This window comes from Microcaecilia unicolor, chromosome 3 (assembly GCF_901765095.1).
Source record: "Microcaecilia unicolor chromosome 3, aMicUni1.1, whole genome shotgun sequence".
In the NCBI taxonomy this organism is placed as follows: Eukaryota; Metazoa; Chordata; class Amphibia; order Gymnophiona; family Siphonopidae; genus Microcaecilia; species Microcaecilia unicolor.
In genome coordinates, this window is record NC_044033.1 from 328917813 (window position 1) to 328939403 (window position 21591).

A 21591-nucleotide genomic window follows, 5' to 3' on the forward strand; every position below is an offset into this window, starting at 1 on the left:
CTGAATTTGGTCTCCACTCCACCGAATTGCCCACCGGGAGCCGAATCCTTCAGCTCCCATCACAAGCAGGTACTTGCAGAGGAACTCTCCGCCCTTCTCAGCGCCAATGTGGTCGAGCCCGTGCCACCTGGGCAGGAAGGGCAGGGATTCTATTCCAGGTACTTCCTTGTGGAAAAGAAAACGGGGATGCGCCCCATCCTAGACCTGAGAGACCTGTACAGGTATCTGGTGCGAGAAAAGTTCAGGATGCTTTCCTTGGGCACCCTTCTCCCCATGATTCAGAAAGACGATTGGCTTTGTTCCCTGGATTTAAAGGATGCTTATACTCACATCCCGATACTGCCAGCCCACAGACAGTATCTCCGATTCCGTCTGGGGACACGTCACTTTCAGTATTGTGTGCTGCCCTTTGGGCTCGCCTCTGCACCATGGGTGTTCACGTGTTCCCGTATCTCGACGACTGGCTGGTGAAGAGCACCTCAGAGGCAGGAGCTCTTCGGTCCATGCAGTGCACTATTCAACTTTTGGAGCTGCTGGGGTTTGTGATAAATTACCCGAAGCCCTATCTCCAGCCAGTCCAATCTCTGGAATTCATAGGAGCTCTGCTGAATTCGCAGACGGCTCAGGCCTTTCTTCCCGAGGCGAGGGCTCAGAATCTCCTGTCCCTCGCTTCCCAGACCAGAGCGTCTTAGCAGATCACAGCTTGGCAGATGTTGAGACTCCTGGGCCATATGACCTCTACGGTCCATGTGACTCCCATGGCTCGTCTTCACATGAGATCTGCTCAATGGACCATAGCTTCCCAGTGGTGCCAAGCCACCGGGAATCTAGAAGATGTCATCCGCCTGTCCGTCAGTTGCCGCAATTCACTGCACTGGTGGACAATTCAGACCAATTTGACTCTGGGACGTCCATTCCAAATTCCACAGCCCACGAAGGTGCTGACGACGGATGCATCTCGCCTGGGGTGGGAAGCTCATGTCGATGGGCTCCACACCCAGGGGGTGTGGTCCCCCCAGGAACAAGATCTTCAGATCAACCTCCTGGAGCTCCGAGCGGTCTGGAACGCACTGAAGGCCTTCAGGGATCGGCTGTCCTACCAAATCATCCAAATTCGGACAGACAATCAGGTTGCAATGTATTACATCAACAAGCAGGGGGGCACCGGATCTCGCCCCCTGTGTCAGGAAGCCGTCAGGATGTGGCGTTGGGCCTGCCAGTTTGGCATGCTTCTCCAAGCCACATACCTGGCGGGCGTAAACAACAGGCTGAGCAGAGTCATGTAACTGCACGAGTGGTCGCTCCATTCCAGAGTGGTACGCAAGATCTTCCGAGAGTGGGGCACCCCTTCGGTGGACCTTTTCGCCTCTCAGACCAACCACAAGGCATCCAAATATTAACTTGTAGGTGTCATTCACAAAGTGCCAAAAAATGAGCAACTAGAGGACACTTGCACCATAGATGAAATAAGGAACCAACTCCTCCACATAATCTCCAGCATCCTGAGTCCACCTGCAACCTCCTATGAGGGAGGTGCAAAGGAGTAATATACCATCGTAAGAGCACTTTTAGTCCCATTTCATTGATATGGGTAGAAATAGAGAAACAGTACCACAGACAATACTCTGCCAAACCTTATCCGTGACTCCCCCAAATCCAGATTCTATGCCTGCTCTTAGGCTAACCTGAGAGTCTGAAAATTTCTTATTTTGTAGAGGTTTGAGATTAACTCCTTAGATGGCTCACATTATAATCATAAGGCCTTCAAAGGGTGTTGGCCTCTTGAGTGGTAACTCCCCCCCCCCCCCCCCCCCCCCGATGTAGGCCAGAAGAGAGACAATGCCTGAATTGTAAATAGAGATAGAAATACGAGTGAGGCAATTGATAAGTAACCTGGGGGTCCTCAAAGGAAAGAAAGAGAGCTGTCTCCAAAAAGCTGGTACACATATCGGAGACCTCTGTCTGCCCATTGAGAGAGATGAGGGTTTGCTACTGGGACCTCTTCCCCCTCCCCAAAACCAAAGAAAGGTGAGTAAGCCAAGATCTCCACAGTTCCCCCAAACACCCCTTAACTGTTAATTGCCAGATATAAAGAACATGTTTAAGCAGAGGATTATCCAGGAACGATGCCAGAAGCTCTAAGGAATGCCATAAAGAGGTAATCTCTGAAAATAACGCTGTTCTATTTGAACATAAATTTTAGAAGGCAGTCCAGGCCTCTAGTCCCATACGTGTCGAATCTGGGCAGCCATATAGTAGGACCAAAGGTTGGGAACCCTAATTCCCCTCAATTCTATATGCTTCATAAGGGTAGCTTTTGAGATTTGTGACAATCTCCAAATAAAATGCATAATAATGTGCTGCCAGCGATTCAGTAACTTAAAATGAATAAAAATAGGGAGGGCCTGGAATAAGGGCCCCATTCCACTGTCTCTAAGTTCTGCCTGTACCTGTATAATTAGTCATAAAAAGAAGGTCTAAAGTTGGACTAACTTTTACCCCTAAATATTTTATATGATGGGAGACCCATTTAAAAGGGAAATTGGATTTCAACGATGCCATTAACTCCCCAGAGAGAGTAAGGTTTAAAGCCTCTGTTTTGTCAATGTTTGCTTTAACGCTCAAAACCTTACCATAGGCCTGCATCTCACACAACACCACCAGGAGAGAAGTAAGAGGATGAGTAAGGGAAAGGATCATATTGTCCGCAAAAAGAGATCATGTGATTACAGGAACCTATTGGGATCCCTTGAATATCTACATTATCCTGCGTGCACTGAGCAGATGGCTGCATAACAAGCGTACACAGTAGAGGTGGTAATGGGCACCCCTAGCGAGTGCCGCTACCTAGGGGAAAGGCAGATGTAAATTCCCTATTGATTTTAACACAGGCACGGGGGTCAGCTTATAAAGCGCCCAACTAGCAACAGAAGCCCTCCCCCGCCTTCTCAGCATCTACAGCCAACAGCAAAGCAGGAATTCTCCTTCACTGTACCTCTCAAATGAGATGTAAAACCCGTGTGTTGCAAATGTGTGATAGTGAATAAAAAGGATGGGGAGTCGTCATAAACCATGTAAACAACATATATGGATGGCATGCAGCACCTGTAGGGATGCCGCTATTTTTAGCTGGTATGTTTTGTATGTGAAGAGTTGATTTCGTAATACTGACTAATTTTTGAGGTTATTCAGTAGTGGGTGACCAGTTCCTTGTCAGAGGAGCATTTCCAGGCTGTGCTTTCATCTTATTTTAGTGAATCGGTTCCAGTAGGTAACATACCATTTTGTTTTGTGAGTTAAAATGTTGTTATGTTTATGAATATTCTGGATATACTGCCTTTCTCTGGTACAACCAAAACGGTACATATTTCATATATACAGCAAGATACTACAGAATGAGACTCACATCTGAGGCAGTTAAATGATAGTTTAGGAGTAAGTGAAATGGATGAAGGTGTAATCATGTTAACATTTTTCTCTCTTTTTAAATGACCCTTATATAGATTGCTGATGGTCAGCGAGAGCTTATTAATTCCTATAGCGTGAAAAAGAGACATTTTATTGGAAATACAAGCATGGATGCTTGCTTGTCCTTTATAATGGCAAATCATGGAAAGGTGAAGGCCAATGACCTGGTATTTGATCCATTTGTTGGAACAGGTACATATTTTAAAATAATTTTTATTGTCTTGTGGAATGAGTGTTTAGTTGGTGGTGGGCAAGGTAAAACTTGTAAAGTGGTTTTGGTTTAGGGAACTGATTGATAGCCTGAGTTTGGCGGAAAATGGGTGATATTTGCATAATGGAAATGAGGATTATACTGGGGGTTTTTTTTCTTGTTTTTTTTGTTAGCTCTGCACAAATTCTACTTAAGGGGCCCTTTTATGAAGCGGCGGTAAGCCCAACGTGGGCTTACTGCTTGCTAAAATGAAAGTACACTGCCTGTCGGTAGTACCCTCCCCCAGTGTGTGCCATTTCCGGCGCTGCAAAATTATTTCAATTTTTGTAGTGCCGGTGTGTACCTGGCGCTAATCGGGCAGTGCTGGATTCCTGCTCCCAACGTTTGGTGTGAGGACTTAACACCTCCCAAAAGCTGATGTAAATCCTTGCACCCAACTGCCAAAAGTTAGGTGTGCAACGTTGGTATTCTATAACAGTGCACCTACATTTTTGGAATACTCTTCACCCTCCCAAGCCCCTCCCCTGGCCACATCCTTTTTGAGTTGCACGTGAGACAATTTAGATGCCTAGTATTATAGAATATCACATAGGCAGATCTGCATGTAAGTCCTAATTAGTGCCAGTTAACATCAATAATTATTATTGTGATTGTAGTTATAAGAAATGTCATTATATAAGTTACGCATGATATACTTGATGAAATCTCTCTTTTCTGCTGATGTTCTGAAACTTCTAGTTATGTCAATAGTACTAACTAACCTGCCTGCTGTAATTCTTTATTAATAGGAATTTGAGTTCATGGTACACATAGATTATAATTAATTCAAAACACTGCTATCAGACTAGTTAAGGGAGCTAAGAACTGGGATCATATCACCCTACTTTTTAAAGAGGAACACTGGTTCCCAATATCCCGTAGGATGACTTTCAAAAATTTTATCCTTAGTACCTGCGGAGGGGCATTTTCAATTTGATGTTCAAATGACAAAATGGATGTTTACTGGAAAACGTTTAAAAATGCAAGTCCATAATGGAAGAAATAAATAAATGTGTTCTGATATTTAAAAATACAGAAGAAAAACGTTCAGAAAGAGAACGCACTGCAGACATCATAGACTTTCTGAGATAAACGTCTGTACAAATCATAAATACACTACACAAAACGTGCAATAGCGGTACTTGTTCCTGCATTGAGAAAATGTCCATAGCAACGGCAGCTCATCCTCTCCATGTGCAAAAGTGCACGTATACCTCCTGCACTTGGAGAAACGTTCCTCAGTGTGGACAGTCCTATCTCTTCGGAGGGAGTCTAGTTTCAGTGTGCCAAAGACATAACTCCTGGTCTTTCTGCACCTCAGGCACAGGAGAGAAATTTTCAATTATCACCACCACCTGCCATCCCACAACATCTCCATGAGGGCATGGAGATCAATTAGAGACAGCCTGGAAAGATGAGTGTGAAGCAGTGCCCCCGAGGATCACAGCAGCGCTCATGTGCAAGCATCATGCATAGGCAGTGTCACATACAGTGAGGTCCCTTTGTTGTTGCAATACATGTAATTCATTTTTCATAAGAATGAATGAAACACTGGTGAAATCAGAATGTCCAGCATATCCAGTGACAAGTAATTATGGAGCCCCCTCCACTAACCATTCAATGCTGAAATGAGGGACTCACATATCTGGACCCCCTTCCCCTCCCCACTCCCCCGCACCAGCATCCTGTCCCATGCCTACATACTGATGTGAATATTGGCAGCAGCTCACTAAAGTACATTGAGCCACCCAAAGGCACACCTGCTTTACCCCACTGCCCATCCCCACCTCCCAGCAACAGTGCACATGCTCCACAGGCCACCATGCCATCCTTTTTTCCAGTGTTCACCTCAGCTCACATAGCATCTGTGCCTGTGTACTGTATATCCACCCCCTCAGCCCCTCCCCCCCCCCAATCTGACTGTAGCCATCTGTCACAGGTGATGTGAGGAGTATTGCACATGTCTTGAACAAAAATAAATGTGATGCCAAGAAGGACCATCACTTGAACCCTGTCTCCACCAACTTTTCTTTTGTAGAAAATTCGGCATCCACAGTGATCTAGAGGCACTCGGGCGCCGTTACTGTAAGATACAAAGGGAAGATCGGGCCTCATCCAGTGCATGAAGGAGCGCCTCAGGGCCTGACATAAGTACCAGTGACATTGCATCCCTTTAACAGCTCTGTCTTGGATCAAGGCCTGAGTATGCAGCTACCTTCATTACAGTGTGTCCCCAACCCCCATATCCACATCCACTAGAATGTGCTGCAGTCAAATCCAAACCTATGAGATGACATGAAAAGGAAGTGTCAGGCCTAGTAACCCTCAGAAAGTGAGCCCCTGTGCCGAACAGAGTTAGGCAGCCGGACAGTCCTGATCTTACTTGAAGAGTGGAGCAGCCACTCCTCAGGAGGTCAGGGGTGTGTAGCCACAGATGAGACTTCCAGGGCAGATGGAAAGCAGGAGCTAAATCCAAGACCAGACCAGTCTCAGAACAGGAGACAAGCAAAAACACAGTCCAGGCCCAGGCAAGATTCAGAGCAGTCGACAAACAAAAGCAGAGTCCAGGGCCAGGCAAGTTTCAGGGCAGGCTGCAAACAAAAGCAGAGTCCAGGTCCAGGCCAGTTTCAGGGCAGGCGGCCAACAAAAGCAGAGTCCAGGTCCAGGCCAGTTTCAGGGCAGGCGGCAAACAAAAGCAGAGTCCAGGTCCAGGCAAGTTTCAGGGCAGGCGGCAAACAAAAGCAGAGTCCAGGTCCAGGCAAGTTTCAGGGCAGGCGGCAAACAAAAGCAGAGTCCAGGTCCAGGCAAGTTTCAGGGCAGGCGGCAAACAAAAGCAGAGTCCAGGTCCAGGCAAGTTTCTAAGCAAGAGCAGTCCAGGAAGAATCCAACGCCACAGAATCCACCAAAGCAGAAGCCGAAGCAATGAGAGTTCTGCCTTGCTGCTCCTAAATAGCCCTCCCCATCAGGAGGACCGGTAACAGCTGAAAGGAGGCGGAGCTACCCACAACCGTGACTCAACAGCCCCGGATTGGCCGGCCAGAAGCAGTGGGCGGAGTCAGCCGCGATCGGCCAATCCGGACGTTGTGGGGAGTGACCTCGTTCCTCTGAGGCTCCGCGCCTGCAAGGGATCCCTTTCTCGGGGAACGCCGGCCCTGTCCACCTGGCCGGCGTCTCCCCGCCGCCACCGAAGCGGACCGGAGGGCCGGAGCAGCCCAGACTGCAGACAGGATTCCAGCGGTGCGACGCAGGGGCTTGGTGCCCGACCACCTCTCCTGCGACACCCTGACAGCGTGGCATGCCCGACGGAGAAGCGGCACAGGTGAGGGACGCGACAGTACCCCCCCCCCCCGAAAGCCCCCCTCCTCCGTCTCGGCCCAGGTCTAGAAGGATAACGAGAGTGAAACTCTCGAACCAAGTCGGGTGCATGGACATTCTTTGCTGGTTCCCAAGAATTATCTTCAGGACCAAAATTTTTCCATGAAATCAAATAAAAAAGTCTTCCCCTTTGGAGCTTGGAATCCAGAATCTCCTGTACCTCAAACTCAGGATCCGGCTCAGAATCAGGAACAGTAATCCGCTTAGGTTCAGGATGCCACTGTGAGGCCCGGAAAGGTTTGAGTAACGAGACGTGGAAAGCATTGTGGATATGCAGGTTACTAGGTAAGTGAAGACGATAGACTACCGTCCCCACTCTAGATTGAACAGCAAATGGACCAATAAATCGGGGAGCAAACTTCAAGGATGGAAGACGAAGCTTCAGATATTTGGTGCTGAGCCAAACCCGTTGCCCAGGCTGGAAAACGGGAGCGGCCCGACGATGGCGATCAGCAAACCGTTTGTACCGGACCGCCGCCCGCTGCAAGTGGTGCTGTACTGTTCCCCAAGTGTCCTGGATAGTGGAGAGAGTAGGCTGAACTAGTGGAGGAGCGTGATCCAAAGGAAGCGGAGGAGGAAGACAAGGATGACGTCCAAAAACAGCAAAAAAGGGTGAAGTCTGGGAGGCAGAGTGCACACTATTATTGTAGGCGAACTCAGCCCAAGGCAAAAGATCAGTCCAATTGTCCTGACGGGCGTTAGTAAAAGCCCGGAGGAAAGCCTTAAGCGTCTGATTAGTCCGTTCAGCCATGCCATTTGTCTGCGGAGATAAGCTGAAGAAAAAAGTGTGGCGACACCAAAAGCGGAGCACAAGGACCTCCAGAATCGAGACGTGAATTGGGAACCTCTATCACTGATGATACGCCGAGGAAATCCATGTAACCGAAAAACATGCTGGACAAAATGAGAGGCCAAAACAGCAGCAGAGGGTAGGGTTCGCATAGGAACAAAATGTGCCATGCGGGAAAAACGATCCACCACCACCCAGATGACAGTGTTACCCTTGGAGGGAGGAAGATCCGTAATAAAGTCCATAGAAATGTCCTGCCACGGATGCTGAGGTATGGGCAAGGGTTGCAGAGGTCCCCAGGCCTTGCCTGGAGGAGACTTGGTGCGAGCACAGGTGGGACAGGTAGAAACAAACTGTAGAATGTCCTGAGCCATATGAGGCCACCAAAAATAACGGGAGATGAGCTGATAAGTCTTTCGGAACCCAAAATGTCCAGAAAAAACAGAAGAATGACCCCATTGTAACACCTTGCGTCTGGAGCGGGAAGGAACCGGGGTCCGCAGAGAAGCAGAAGCCACCACCGACGCAGGAAGACAAGCCGGATTTAGCATAGGAGAAACCTCATCCGGGTCCTCGGGCTCCTCAAAGGCTCGGGAGAGCGCATCAGCTTGGACGTTCTTTTCAGTAGGTCGGAAGATCAAGTGAAAGTCAAAACGGGCAAAAAAAAGAGACCATCTGGCTTGCCGTGGATTGAGACGCTTGGCATTCTGTAGATAAAGAAGATTCTTATGATCAGTGATCACAGTAAAAGAATGAGCGGCCCCCTCAAGAAGATAACGCCATTCCTGAAAGGCAAGCTTCATGGCTAGCAATTCTCTGTCCCCCACCGTATAATTACGCTCCGCTGGGGAAAACTTCTTAGAAAAGAAAAAACAAGGATGCCGTTTACCAGAAGAAGCCACCTGTGATAAGACAGCTCCAGCTCCAAGAGCAGATGCATCCACTTCAACAACAAAAGGCTTAGCAATATCTGGAGTACGGAGTACTGGAGCAGACACAAAAGCAGTCTTCAAAGTAGAGAAAGCCTCCAGAGCTGTGGGGGACCAATTCCGCACATCGGCCCCTTTTCTGGTTAAAGCTGTCAAAGGAGCTGTAATCAAAGAATAATGTGGAATAAACTGTCTGTAGTAATTGGCGAAACCAAGGAACCTCTGCAAGGCCCGAAGTCCTTGAGGCCGGGGCCAATCTTGGATAGCCTGAAGCTTGGCAGGGTCCATCTGAAGGCCATCGGCGGAGATAATATGTCCCAGAAAAGGAATAGTCGACTGGTGAAAAGCACATTTCTCCAACTTGGCAAACAGTCGATGAGCCCGAAGGCGTTGGAGCACCGTGCGCACGTGCCCTGGATGATCCTGAGGAGAAGCAGAGAAGATAAGGATATCATCCAAATAGACAATAACGGATGAATACAGTAAATCCCGGAAAATGAAATTAATAAAGTCCTGAAAAACAGCAGGAGCATTACACAAGCCGAAAGGCATGACCCGGTATTCAAAGTGGCCTTCGTGAGTATTAAATGCAGTCTTCCACTCATCCCCCTCACGAATGCGGATCAAATTGTATGCACCTCGGAGATCCAACTTGGTGAAGACAACCGCCCCCTGAAGACGATCAAACAACTCAGGGATTAGAGGAAGGGGATAGCGGTTTTTAATCGTGATAGCATTCAGTCCTCGATAGTCAATACAAGGTCTCAGCGACCCGTCCTTTTTGGATAAAAAAAAAAAACCCGCACCAGCCGGGGAGGAGGAGGGTCGAATAAATCCCTTGGTAAGATTTTCATGAATGTATTGCCGCATAGCAGCCGACTCAGTTCTGGACAGAGTATATAATTGTGCCCTAGGAGGCATCTTGCCCGGCAGTAAATCAATAGAACAGTCAAAGGGGCGATGGGGAGGGAGGGAGTCTGCCTCCCGTGCATCAAAAACATCTTGAAAGTCACTATATTCCTCAGGAAGACAAGCTTCATAAGGTCGAAGAATCCTAGGTGAGGCGGCAATGCTTCTAGGAGGAGGTTCCACAGGAGTCAGGCAGACCTCAAAACAACGTTTACTCCATTGACTGATCTCCCCAGTCGGCCAGTTGATGCTGGGTGCGTGCAGACGTAACCAGGGCAACCCTAGGATAACAGGATGGATAGCATGGGGCAAAATAAAAAATTGGATCTCTTCATGATGCAAGAGACCCACTTGCATCTTCAGTGGTGGGGTGAGCTGGGTAACAAGATGAGGCAGAGCTGAGCCATGAATGGACGTTACCTGCAGCGCGGGTCTACAAGGCACTGCAGGTTCACCCAGCTTCTTAAGAAGAGATGCATCAATAAAATTACCTCCCGCTCCAGAGTCCAACAGAGCTAAAGTGTTCACCCTGAAGTCACGCCAAAGGAGAATTATGGGCACAGAAATCAAGTTGTCTGGAAGGAAATTCGAATGACCCAACGCCACCCCTTCCTCAGGGCTTGGGTCTAGGCATTTCCCGGCTTATTGGGACACTCCTTCACAAAGTGACCAGGTTTACCACAATAAAGGCAAAGTCTATGGTTTCGTCTATGGGCCCTCTCAACGGCTGAAAGACGATGTCTGCCAATCACCATAGGTTCTTCGGACCCCTCTGTGGTTGATCCTGCCGCACCCTGAGGAGACGTGGGCCGTCGCCTAGGAGGAGAAGTTCTTCGAGACGGACGCGAAGTTCCTTGTTCTCGTGCTCGCTCCTGGAATCGAACATCAATCCGGACACAGAGGGAAATAAGTGCATCCAATGTACTAGGAACCTCCCGACCAGCCAACTCATCCTTGATACGCCCGTTCAGGCCTTGCCAAAAGATCGCCGTGAGGGCCTCTTGATTCCACCTCAGCTCTGCAGCTAGAGTGCGAAATTGGATAGCATAGGCCCCGACTGAACAGCTTCCTTGCTGAATACGCAGCAGTTCACTAGCTGCAGAGGAAGGGCGTCCTGGGACGTCAAACACCATGCGAAACCTCCGCAAGAACTCTCCCAGATCAGAAAGAAGAGGGTCTTGTTGTTCCCACAAGGGTGAGGCCCATGCCAGGGCTGACCCCGACAATAGCGAGATGATGTACGTAATCTTGGCTCTGTCTGTAGGGAATGAAGCAGGTTGCATGTCAAAGAGCATTTGGCATTGGTTCAAAAACCCGCAGCAGGCGGCAGGTGTACCGTCAAACCGGGGAGGCTCAGGTAGACGGAAGGAAAGCTGGGGTGGAGTTGCTCGGCTGGCACCAGTAGTCGGACTGCGCTGGGCCGACATCTGTGAGCATACATCTTGAAGGACTCCCGAAAGTCTATTAAGCTGGGCCTGCTGTTGTTGAAGAGCTTGGGCCAGGTCGGTCAAATCAGGCTTATCCGGCGAGCTCATGGCTTCGGCTTACTGTCAGGCCTAGTAACCCTCAGAAAGTGAGCCCCTGTGCCGAACAGAGTTAGGCAGCCGGACAGTCCTGATCTTACTTGAAGAGTGGAGCAGCCACTCCTCAGGAGGTCAGGGGTGTGTAGCCACAGATGAGACTTCCAGGGCAGATGGAAAGCAGGAGCTAAATCCAAGACCAGACCAGTCTCAGAACAGGAGACAAGCAAAAACACAGTCCAGGCCCAGGCAAGATTCAGAGCAGTCGACAAACAAAAGCAGAGTCCAGGGCCAGGCAAGTTTCAGGGCAGGCTGCAAACAAAAGCAGAGTCCAGGTCCAGGCCAGTTTCAGGGCAGGCGGCCAACAAAAGCAGAGTCCAGGTCCAGGCCAGTTTCAGGGCAGGCGGCAAACAAAAGCAGAGTCCAGGTCCAGGCAAGTTTCAGGGCAGGCGGCAAACAAAAGCAGAGTCCAGGTCCAGGCAAGTTTCAGGGCAGGCGGCAAACAAAAGCAGAGTCCAGGTCCAGGCAAGTTTCAGGGCAGGCGGCAAACAAAAGCAGAGTCCAGGTCCAGGCAAGTTTCTAAGCAAGAGCAGTCCAGGAAGAATCCAACGCCACAGAATCCACCAAAGCAGAAGCCGAAGCAATGAGAGTTCTGCCTTGCTGCTCCTAAATAGCCCTCCCCATCAGGAGGACCGGTAACAGCTGAAAGGAGGCGGAGCTACCCACAACCGTGACTCAACAGCCCCGGATTGGCCGGCCAGAAGCAGTGGGCGGAGTCAGCCGCGATCGGCCAATCCGGACGTTGTGGGGAGTGACCTCGTTCCTCTGAGGCTCCGCGCCTGCAAGGGATCCCTTTCTCGGGGAACGCCGGCCCTGTCCACCTGGCCGGCGTCTCCCCGCCGCCACCGAAGCGGACCGGAGGGCCGGAGCAGCCCAGACTGCAGACAGGATTCCAGCGGTGCGACGCAGGGGCTTGGTGCCCGACCACCTCTCCTGGCCAACGCTCCCTGCGACACCCTGACAGCGTGGCATGCCCGACGGAGAAGCGGCACAGGTGAGGGACGCGACAGGAAGGAAGGAGGGATGTTGGACAAGTACCCTCCTGTGATCCAAGGAAAAGTAGCCAGCATGTCGTACACATTTACCAAGCACATTGCAGCAGCTATGGGAGGGTAAATAAAACTGTAACCAGAAAGAACTACAGTGGCATTTGAACCCACGTCCCCTGCAATGAGAACCCACAGCCCTAAACCCTATGCCACACATGAATCTGACAAAGGAGGGTGCAAGAAGGACAGTACACTGACCACAGAGGGGCTGTGAGAGCACAAGTTGCCACCAAATGGATGGCCTCTCATGAGCCAGACCCCACAGTGATTGTATATAGCAGTGGTTCCCAAACCTGGTCCTGGAGGCACCTCAGCCAGTCAGGTTTTCAGGATACCCACAATGAATATTCATATGAGAGATTTGCATGTACTGCCTCAACTACATTCAAATCTATCTCATGAATATTTATTGTGGATATCCTGAAAACCTGACTGGTATATAGTATTGTGAGGTTGAAAGTTAGGCATGCCACCCTGTGTAACATCCCTCAAAACCCAGGCTGGGAGCACTTCAGAACTCTACATGATAATGGCACACAAACCCCTTACCCCTCCAGCTCACCCCAAGAGCATGCCCACGAGCATGCCCTCTGTGAGGGCCCTAAGCCAACTAGCCTGATTATATCACAGATAGATGTCCCTGAACCTAGGTTTTCCACCTTGCAGTATGTAAAATGCCTTTCTCAAGGGGGGTCCCAGCAGAGGTGGCCAGAAGGATGAGAGGATAAACAGGGCCCCCTGCCATCGTTCAGTGATAAACTAAACAATGCTGTTATGGGGAATCATCCTTGAAGAAGCCAGGAGGCGAAACATGGTTTCATGTCAGATTACATATTCCCCTTGGACCTGTTACATTGAAGCTATGTGTGATCTATTTTGTTGATAATGAACGATTTGAAAATTCGACACATTGTTGCACATGAAATAGTCACTTAAATTATAAAAGTAAAAAGGTTAAAGGAAAAGATTTTTTGGGGGAGAGACCGGTGACGAACAGGAGAGCGGCGGCTTGAAACACAGAGTGCTCTGCATCCCCAATGGACTGAGGTCTTGTAAACTTAACTTCTAAACTTAATAACAGCATTCTTTGGCATGAGCTCTATTTTTGACAGCATTTACAGAAGTATGATAGTCATCTTCCTTGGATGCTGGTTACCAGACGCGGAGTATGCAGTAGTGGTTGTTGGCTAGGAATTTGACCATTGGAGCTCCTTGGAAGGTGGTGACAATGAATGCCAGCAAGTCGGTTTGGGGAGCTTATTCAAGTGCCATCTGGAACAGGGCACCTGGATGGAACAGGAGTCTCGGTAGTCAATAAATCGCTTGGAGCTCAGGGCAGTATGGAATGCCTTACACGACTTTGTGCCTTTTCTGGCTGGGGCCTGGTGGGCCCTGGTCCCGAGTTTTCTCCAACAGTGAGATGGCGGTAGATTGTGAGCAAGGCAAGATCCACAGTTGTCTGATGGCAGTGGAGGCGGCCTCCCTCATGAGTTGGGTGGAGAAAAATCTTCTCTGCTTGTCAGCAGCTCACATCTTGGGGTCCTTGAATGTGGAGGTGAACTTTTCAGTAGACACTCTTTGGACCCTGGATAATGGGAACTATCCAGTCATGGTTTTCAACTGATGATAAACTGATGAGGTTCTTTGCTTCTGGACTTAATGACGACCAAAAGGAATGCCAAAGTGCCCAAGTTCTTCAGCTGTTGGAAAGAACCGGGCTCAGTGGGAATTGATGCCCTATTGCAGCCCTAGCTGAAGATACAACTTCTGTATGTCTTCTCTCCTTGACCCATGGTAGGCCACGTGTTGAAAAGGATTGCATTGTGCAGGGGTTGAATAATTCTCAAACCTCTGGATTGGCCGTAGAAGCTGTGATACGCAGACCTGATTCGACTGCTGGATGGGGTCCTCTCCATCTTCTGCAAGTATACGGCCTACTGAAGCAAGGTCTGGTGCTCATGGAGGATCCGTTCCTCTCGGTCTTACAGCTTGTACGTTGAAAGGGCTCAGTTGAGATGAAAAGGTTATTCTGATTCGGTCATTGCTACCTTGCTTCAGGCTCGGAAATGCTTTACATCCATGGCGTATGCGAGGGTGTGGAGTACGTTCGAAGGCTGGTGTTCTGAGCATGCACTGTCTCCCTTCTCTGCTCAGGTCACACACATACTAGCGTTTCTCCAGGCAGGCCTTAAGAAAGGATTGGCGCTGTGTTCTCTAAAAGTTCAGGTTGCGGCTTTGGCCTGTTTCAGGGGCCAACTACAGAAGACATCTCTTGCGGCTCACCTGGATATCGTTAGATTATTGTGGGGTATGGGCCACTTGTAGTTCCCTTTCGTATGCCGTGTCCAGAGTGGAACTTTTTAATTTAGTCCTTCTGGCTCTTCAGAAGTCTCTTTATGAGCCACTCCAGAAGGCTTCCTTGAAAGATCTTATGCTAAAAACACTGTTCTTGGTGGCTGTTGTGTTGGCTTGCAGGGTTTCAAAGCTTCAGGCTCTCTCTTGTCGGGATCCTTTTCTTCACTTTTCTCTGCTCATGGTTCTTTTCTTTCTTCTGAAAGTGTTATCAGCATTTCATCTCAACTAATCTGTGGAGCTTCCATCCTTTCACAGAGAGGATGAAGAGGCTTAGTGCTCTTCCTTGAAGCTTCTTGTAGAGTCCTCATTAGATATCTGCAAGTCACAAATGAGCTTTGCAAATCAGACACTGTGCTTTTTGGTAGGCAGAGGCTTGGCCTCATGGCTTCCAAGGCCACAGTTGCTAGATGTCTGAAGGAGACTATCATGTCAGCTTATGTGCTTGTGGGGAAGCAGCATCCTTGGGGCTTCTGGGCTCATTCTACAAGGCGTACAGTGATATCCTGGGTGGAGACTACCTTACTTTCTCTGGATATTTGCAAGGCGTCGACAATGCATACCTTTGCCAAGCAGTACAGGGTGGACATTGTGGCACACTTGGAATCCAGTCATGGGGCTTCAGTCCTCAGGGTGGTGATGCCAGGATCCCACCCACTCTAGGTATCACTTTTGAACATTCCACAGGTTCTGGAATAGTGGGAAGCTATGTAATGGAAGGAGAAATGAGGTTTTACTTAATTTTCTTTCCATTAGTCCTTCCCACTATTCCAGAGCCTCCCCTCCCCCCCCGAGACTTCTGAGATGTTTAGCCAGTGCGAAGTAATGGGTCAGATAACAACTGTCACCTTGCAAGGTTCTTCCTGCATGTCTCTTGTTCTCTACTAGTCTTCCAGAGATGAGATGTGCACACATGCTAGCTTGTCTGGTTAGTGTTAGGTTAGCAAGTTGTTGAAGGTTGTGTCTATTCTGAGTTTCTCCTTACTGCTTGTCTACGTAAATACTGAGGAGCTGGATTGGATGCCAAGAGAGAAATGTCTCAACTCAGTTTTCCATTCTCTATCTTCACCTGCTGGTTGGTTGATGGACACGGTTCTGGAATAGTGGGTTGGACTAATGGAAAGAAAGTTATCAGGTAAGACCTAATTTCTCCTTTATGCTTGTTGCCACCAAAAAGAAGTCAGTGACTGCCTGTTGTGGCACCAGTTGTTACATTACTTCTCCCTTTTTCTGCTGAAGATAGCTGACAGCTAGAGATTTATAAATCCTGCTTGTCTTTGGAGAAAACAGTTACTTACCTGTAGGTGTTCTCCAAGGACAGCAGTACATAAATCCTCACAACCCTCCCACCTCCTCTAGTTTGTACTAGACTGAGGAGGTCCTGTGCAACAGTAACAGGTATGACAGGCGTGCATGTATAGTAGGGCCTGTTCAAAAGCTTCTAGAATGTTTCCCCACACCAGGCTTCATTGGTGATGTCATCCTTGAGTAAGAACTTGGGTTTTTGTGGAATTTTTTTTTTTGGGCAAACCTTTCCTTGATGCAGAGTAATTCTGCTTGAAAAATAAATTCATGGCAGGCTGAATATTATTGAGAAGAGACTGTGAGACTGGAAAGATAATTTGTTATATATGGATAATTTTTTCTGAGTAAGTATCTATAAGAGCAACAGATTAATAGATATTTGAAGGACTTTTGGACTGATAAATCTTACGGTGGAGTTATTTTTGGCATGCTTATAGCCGGATGATTACTCCCCTTATTAAATAGTACCTAATTAAGATCCCAAAAAGTGCAGTATGAAAGACTTCAATATCAAATCAGTCAACACAATCCAATAAACATTGTTTATGCCAGTGGTTCCCAATATTCATGAGAGAGATTTGCATGCAGTGGAGTCAGTGCATGCAAATCTCTCATGAATGTTCATTGTGGGTATCCTGAAAACCTGACTGGCTGGGGTGCCTCCAGGACCAGGTTTGGGAACCACTGGTTTAAGCATATTAAATCACTCAGTGATGTGGAGTGAGAGGACCTTCATAAATAAAGGCAACATAGGTAGCAATGTGCTTTTTTTTAAACAGGCTTCCAGAACCAGCTCCAGTGGCATACAAATTCTCATTCACAACTTTACACCTGCTCCATAGAAGGTTTAAATTTGTATCTATATGCCTATGATGTACACTTGTATTTTATAAAATACATTCATACATTGTAACTCTACCGCCACTCTTCATCCCTGGGAACTCGCTGTGCATGGTGAATATATAAGTATGCACTGTCTTTTCAAAGACATGTATTGTACATGCATATATAAGAACATACGAACAGCCATAGTCAGACCAATGGTCCATCTAGCCCAGTATCCCCCCAAATAGTAGCAACATTCCATGCTACCAATCCCAGGGTAAGCAGTGACTTCCCCATTATCTCAATAGCAGACTATAGACTTTTCCTCCAGGAACTTGTCCAAACCTTTTTTAAACCCAGATATGCTAACTGCTGTTACCACTTACTGTTCCTGTGTGATGTTAAACTTGCTTTAAACCATCAAATGATCACTATCCATTAGCTCTCAACAATAGAAGCAATGAAGGTTTGTTTGAATCGGTCTTTATCAGAATGAAGACTGAGAAAAGAGATTGAAACCCAGGAGGGTTAATTCTGTTCAGATCACTGTTTGCTTTTAATATTGTTGAAAATCATTGGTGGATTCGAGAGAAGGGGTTTTGATAAGCCTTTATGACTGAGAGCTAACACGAACAAACAAGCAGCAGTGGTTGCTGAGTTGCATATGCTAATGGCGTTACTTTTTTCAAAAGTCAGTGGTAACTGTTGGAAGGAATGATACATTCCATGGCCGTGGCTTGTACTTGCATACTTGAAACCGGAGAAACAGTCTTTATTCTGATAAAGGATAATTCAAACAAACCTTCATTGCTTCATTTGTTGAGAGCTGATGGCTAGTGATCGTTTGATGGGTTAAAGCAAGGTTAATATCACAAAGGAACAGTCAAGGTAAGTAGACTGGTGTAATTTTGTATCAACATGTGAAATTTGGATGTATAGATAATTGGGGTGGTCACAGCAATTATCTCAACATAAGAGATTATTTTGTTTGTATTCAGTTAACAAATGTATGTGTGGGTTTTATAATCTGTGTAATTTTAATGTGAATAAAAGAAATCTGAGTAAGCATGAATTTAGTCACAATGTGGTAGAAGCATATTTATTAGGTATAGCCTGAAAACCTGCCTGGCTGGTTGTTGCCCAGAATACGTTTGAGAACCATTAGTTTAAAACAGGGGTTCTCAGTTCAGTCCTCTGGACACACCCAGCCAGGTTTTCAGGATACCCACAAAGAATATGTATGAGATACATTTGTATACAATGGAGGCAGTACATACGAATTTATCTCATGTATATTAATTGTGGATATCTTGAAAAAACAAGACTGGCTGGGTGTGTCCTGAGGACTGGGTTGAGTACGCTGCGGGTAGTTTGTATAGAAAATAAACTGTAATCTGGTTTAAGTGGAAATAGTGAAGGTTTTCTACATCTTGCAATTTTAATGTCAATGTGACTTGCAGTCAGGTTATCTTTTTTTTTTTTTTTTTTTTAAGGATTTTCTATAGGTGAAAATTTTTTTTTAAATAGAAAGTACAACTAATTATAACATAGTTTCTGTATTTGTCTTCACAATACAAAATATCCAACTTAAAAATTAACTTCAGCGGCTTCTTTTCTTAGGTGGCCTCCTTGTTTCCTCAGCTCATTTTGGAGCATATGTGTGCGGTACAGATATTGATTACAACACAGTCCATGGATTAGGTAAATTTGCATATCTTTATTCTTTGCACTTCCAGGCAAGATTTTCTAATTATTATTTCTTTACCCTTTATCAAAAAAGTGTGAAAATTTATATAGGTCTTTATTCTGCAGTTACCCTCTCTTTTGTTTAGAGTTGTAGTGTCATTCCATGTAGGTTACCCCCCCCTAGGCTTCTTTGTACTGTGAAAGTCATTTAAATTTTGTTTTGAGTGGAGATAGACCTTCTGTGTTTATCCCATGGCTTCTTGAATTCCATCACCATTTTTGTCTGCATCATCTCTGCTGGGAGGAAATTCCATATTCTCCGAGGACAAGCAGGCTGCTTGTTCTCACGACTGGGTGACGTCCGCGGCAGCCCCCACCAACCGGAAGAAGTTTCGCGGGCGGTCCGCACGCAGGGCACGCCCACCGCGCATGCGCGGCTGTCTTCCCGCCCGTGCGTGACCGTTCCCGCCAGTCTTTTCTTTTCCGCGCTTGGAGAGAGACGTGTTCACCTCTCTCTCTTCCTCAGCCCCGGAAAACCGTCGCGTTGTTCGCGAACCTTCTTTTTTTCGTTTATTTTTGTTGCGCGTTCCTCTAAAAAATTTTTTTGTGTAAAAAAAAAAAAAAAAGAACGCGCTGTACTTTTCCCTCGTTTTCTAGCGGGGGCGTCGTGTTGCGGCCTTGTGGCTGCGCGGTCGAGTTGTTTTTCGAGGTTTGATTTACCACCACCATCGACGACTTTGATTTTGCCGACGCGATTTTTCCGTCGATGTCCTCGAAGGTCCCAAGTGGATTTAAGAAGTGTGGTCGGTGCGGCCGGCCTATCTCGCAGACCGACACTCACGCTTGGTGCCTCCAGTGCCTCGGGCCGGAGCACGATACCAAGTCGTGTACTTTGTGTCTTGGTCTCCGGAAACGGACTCAAGTAGCGAGGCAAGTTCTTCGGGACCGTCTTTTTGGAACTTGCGCCGGCCCCTCGACGTCGACCTCGACGGCATTGATATCGACGGCCGGTTCTTCGGTACCGGTATTGATGTCCGCGAAATCGCAACCGATGGCATCGACCCCAGGAGCACAGGTCCCGTCGGCCCGCCGGTCCTCCGGTGACGGTAGGGGTGAGAGGCCGCGTGGGCAATCGGCCCCGGTCACTCCCTCTGCCCATGGCCCTCGGGACCGAACCCTGTCTGACCCGGTCCCTCGAGACCGAGGGGGATCGACCTCCTCCTCCTCCATTCCACCTAGCGCCGATGACGGGCATCGCAAGAAACCAAAGAAGCACCGTCATCGGTCGCCATCGATGCATCCGGCCCCCGGCGCCGGAGAGGAGTTGACGCCGAGTAAGCGTCAGCGTCGAGAGGAGAGGTCCCCCTCTGTAGTAGAGGTACCGACGCGTCAGGGTCCCAGCACTTCAGTGCAGTCTCCTGGACCCGAGCAGCTTCCGGCACCGACGCCTCTACCGGCCCCCCCGTCTTTCCCGGCAGCGGGCCTGGACGAGTGCCTCTGAGCCATCCTTCCGGGGATCCTGGAAGGGCTGATGCGCCAGACTGTGCCGGCGCCGGGGGTGCTTGCGCCCTCGGCGCCGTTGACTGTGGCGCCGGCGAGCTCTAGCCCGGTGCCGAGGCCTTCGACGCCGACGCCGCTTGCGGCGCCGGTCTCGACCGCCACGCAGGTGGAGTCCCCGTCGACGTCGATGGAGGGAGCTTCGTCCCCGCTGGCGCGGGAGTCCACCGCTCGACGACACCGAGGTCTTGGTGCCTCGACGTCGAGCTGGGCCCGGTTGAGGACTCAGCTGCATGAGCTTATGTCCGACACTGAGGAAGAGGCCTCGTGGGGGGAGGAGGAGGACCCCAGATATTTCTCCTCAGAGGAGTCTGTGGGCCTTCCCTCCGACCCCACGCCTTCACCAGAGAGAAAGCTCTCGCCTCCTGAGAGCCTCTCCTTTGCCTCCTTTGTCAGGGATATGTCTATATGCATTCCCTTCCCCGTGGTCTCTGTGGATGAGCCGAGGGCTGAGATGCTCGAGGTCCTCGATTATCCATCATCACCTAGAGAGTCCTCCACGGTACCGTTGCACAATGTCCTCAAAGAGACACTGCTTCGGAACTGGATGAGACCATTATCTAATCCCACCATCCCCAAGAAAGCAGAGTCCCAATACAGAATCCACTCGGACCCAGAGTTAATGCGGCCCCAATTGCCTCATGACTCAGCGGTCGTGGACTCTGCTCTCGAGGGCACGGAGTTCGAGGGATACCGCCTCGGCGCCCCCTGGGCGGGAGTCTCGCACTCTGGACTCGTTTGGGAGGAAGGCCTACCAATCTTCCATGCTCGTGACCCGCATCCAGTCTTACCAGCTCTACACGAGCATCCACATGCGGAATAATGTGAAGCAACTGGCGGACCTGGTTGACAAGCTCCCGCCGGAGCAGTCCAGGCCTTTTCAGGAGGTGGTCAGGCAGCTGAAGGCGTGCAGAAAGTTCCTGTCCAGGGGTATATATGACACCTGTGATGTGGCATCTCGTGCTGCGGCCCAAGGTATAGTGATGCGCAGGGTCTCATGGCTGCGTGCCTCTGACCTGGACAACCGCACCCAGCAGAGACTGGCCGACGTCCCTTGCCGGGGGGATAATATTTTTGGTGAGAAGGTCGAGCAGCTGGTGGACCAACTGCATCAGCGGGAAACCGCCCTCGACAAGCTCTCCCACCGGGCGCCTTCAGCATCCACCTCAGCAGGTGGACGTTTTTTCCCGGGCCCGGCAGGCTGCACCCTATGCTTTTACCAAGCGTAGGTACACCCAGCCGGCCCGAAGGCCTCGTCAGGCACAGGGACAGCCCCAGCGCGCTCGTTCTCGTCAACAGCGTGCGCCTAAGCAGCCCCCTGCGCCTCCACAGCAAAAGCCGGGGACGGGCTTTTGACTGGATCCATGGGAACATAGCCGCCCTCAAAGTGTCCGTACCGGACGATCTGCCGGTCGGAGGGAGGTTGAAATTTTTTCACCAAAGGTGGCCTCTCATAACCTCCGACCAGTGGGTTCTCCAAATAGTGCGGTGCGGATACGCCCTGAATTTGGCCTCC

The 21591-nt window shown here is 48.9% G+C and overlaps 1 protein-coding gene across 1 annotated transcript in view; it reads left to right on the forward strand.

The window, feature by feature from the left end:
- The window catches only part of TRMT11 (tRNA methyltransferase 11 homolog), a 183788-nt gene that overhangs the window by 81660 nt on the left and 80537 nt on the right, over positions 1 to 21591 (forward strand). The window contains exons 8-9 of the mRNA XM_030198402.1: positions 3504 to 3660; positions 18453 to 18533. Coding sequence (XP_030054262.1) covers positions 3504 to 3660; positions 18453 to 18533 — 238 coding nt within the window. The remainder of the gene's footprint in view (positions 1 to 3503; positions 3661 to 18452; positions 18534 to 21591) is intronic.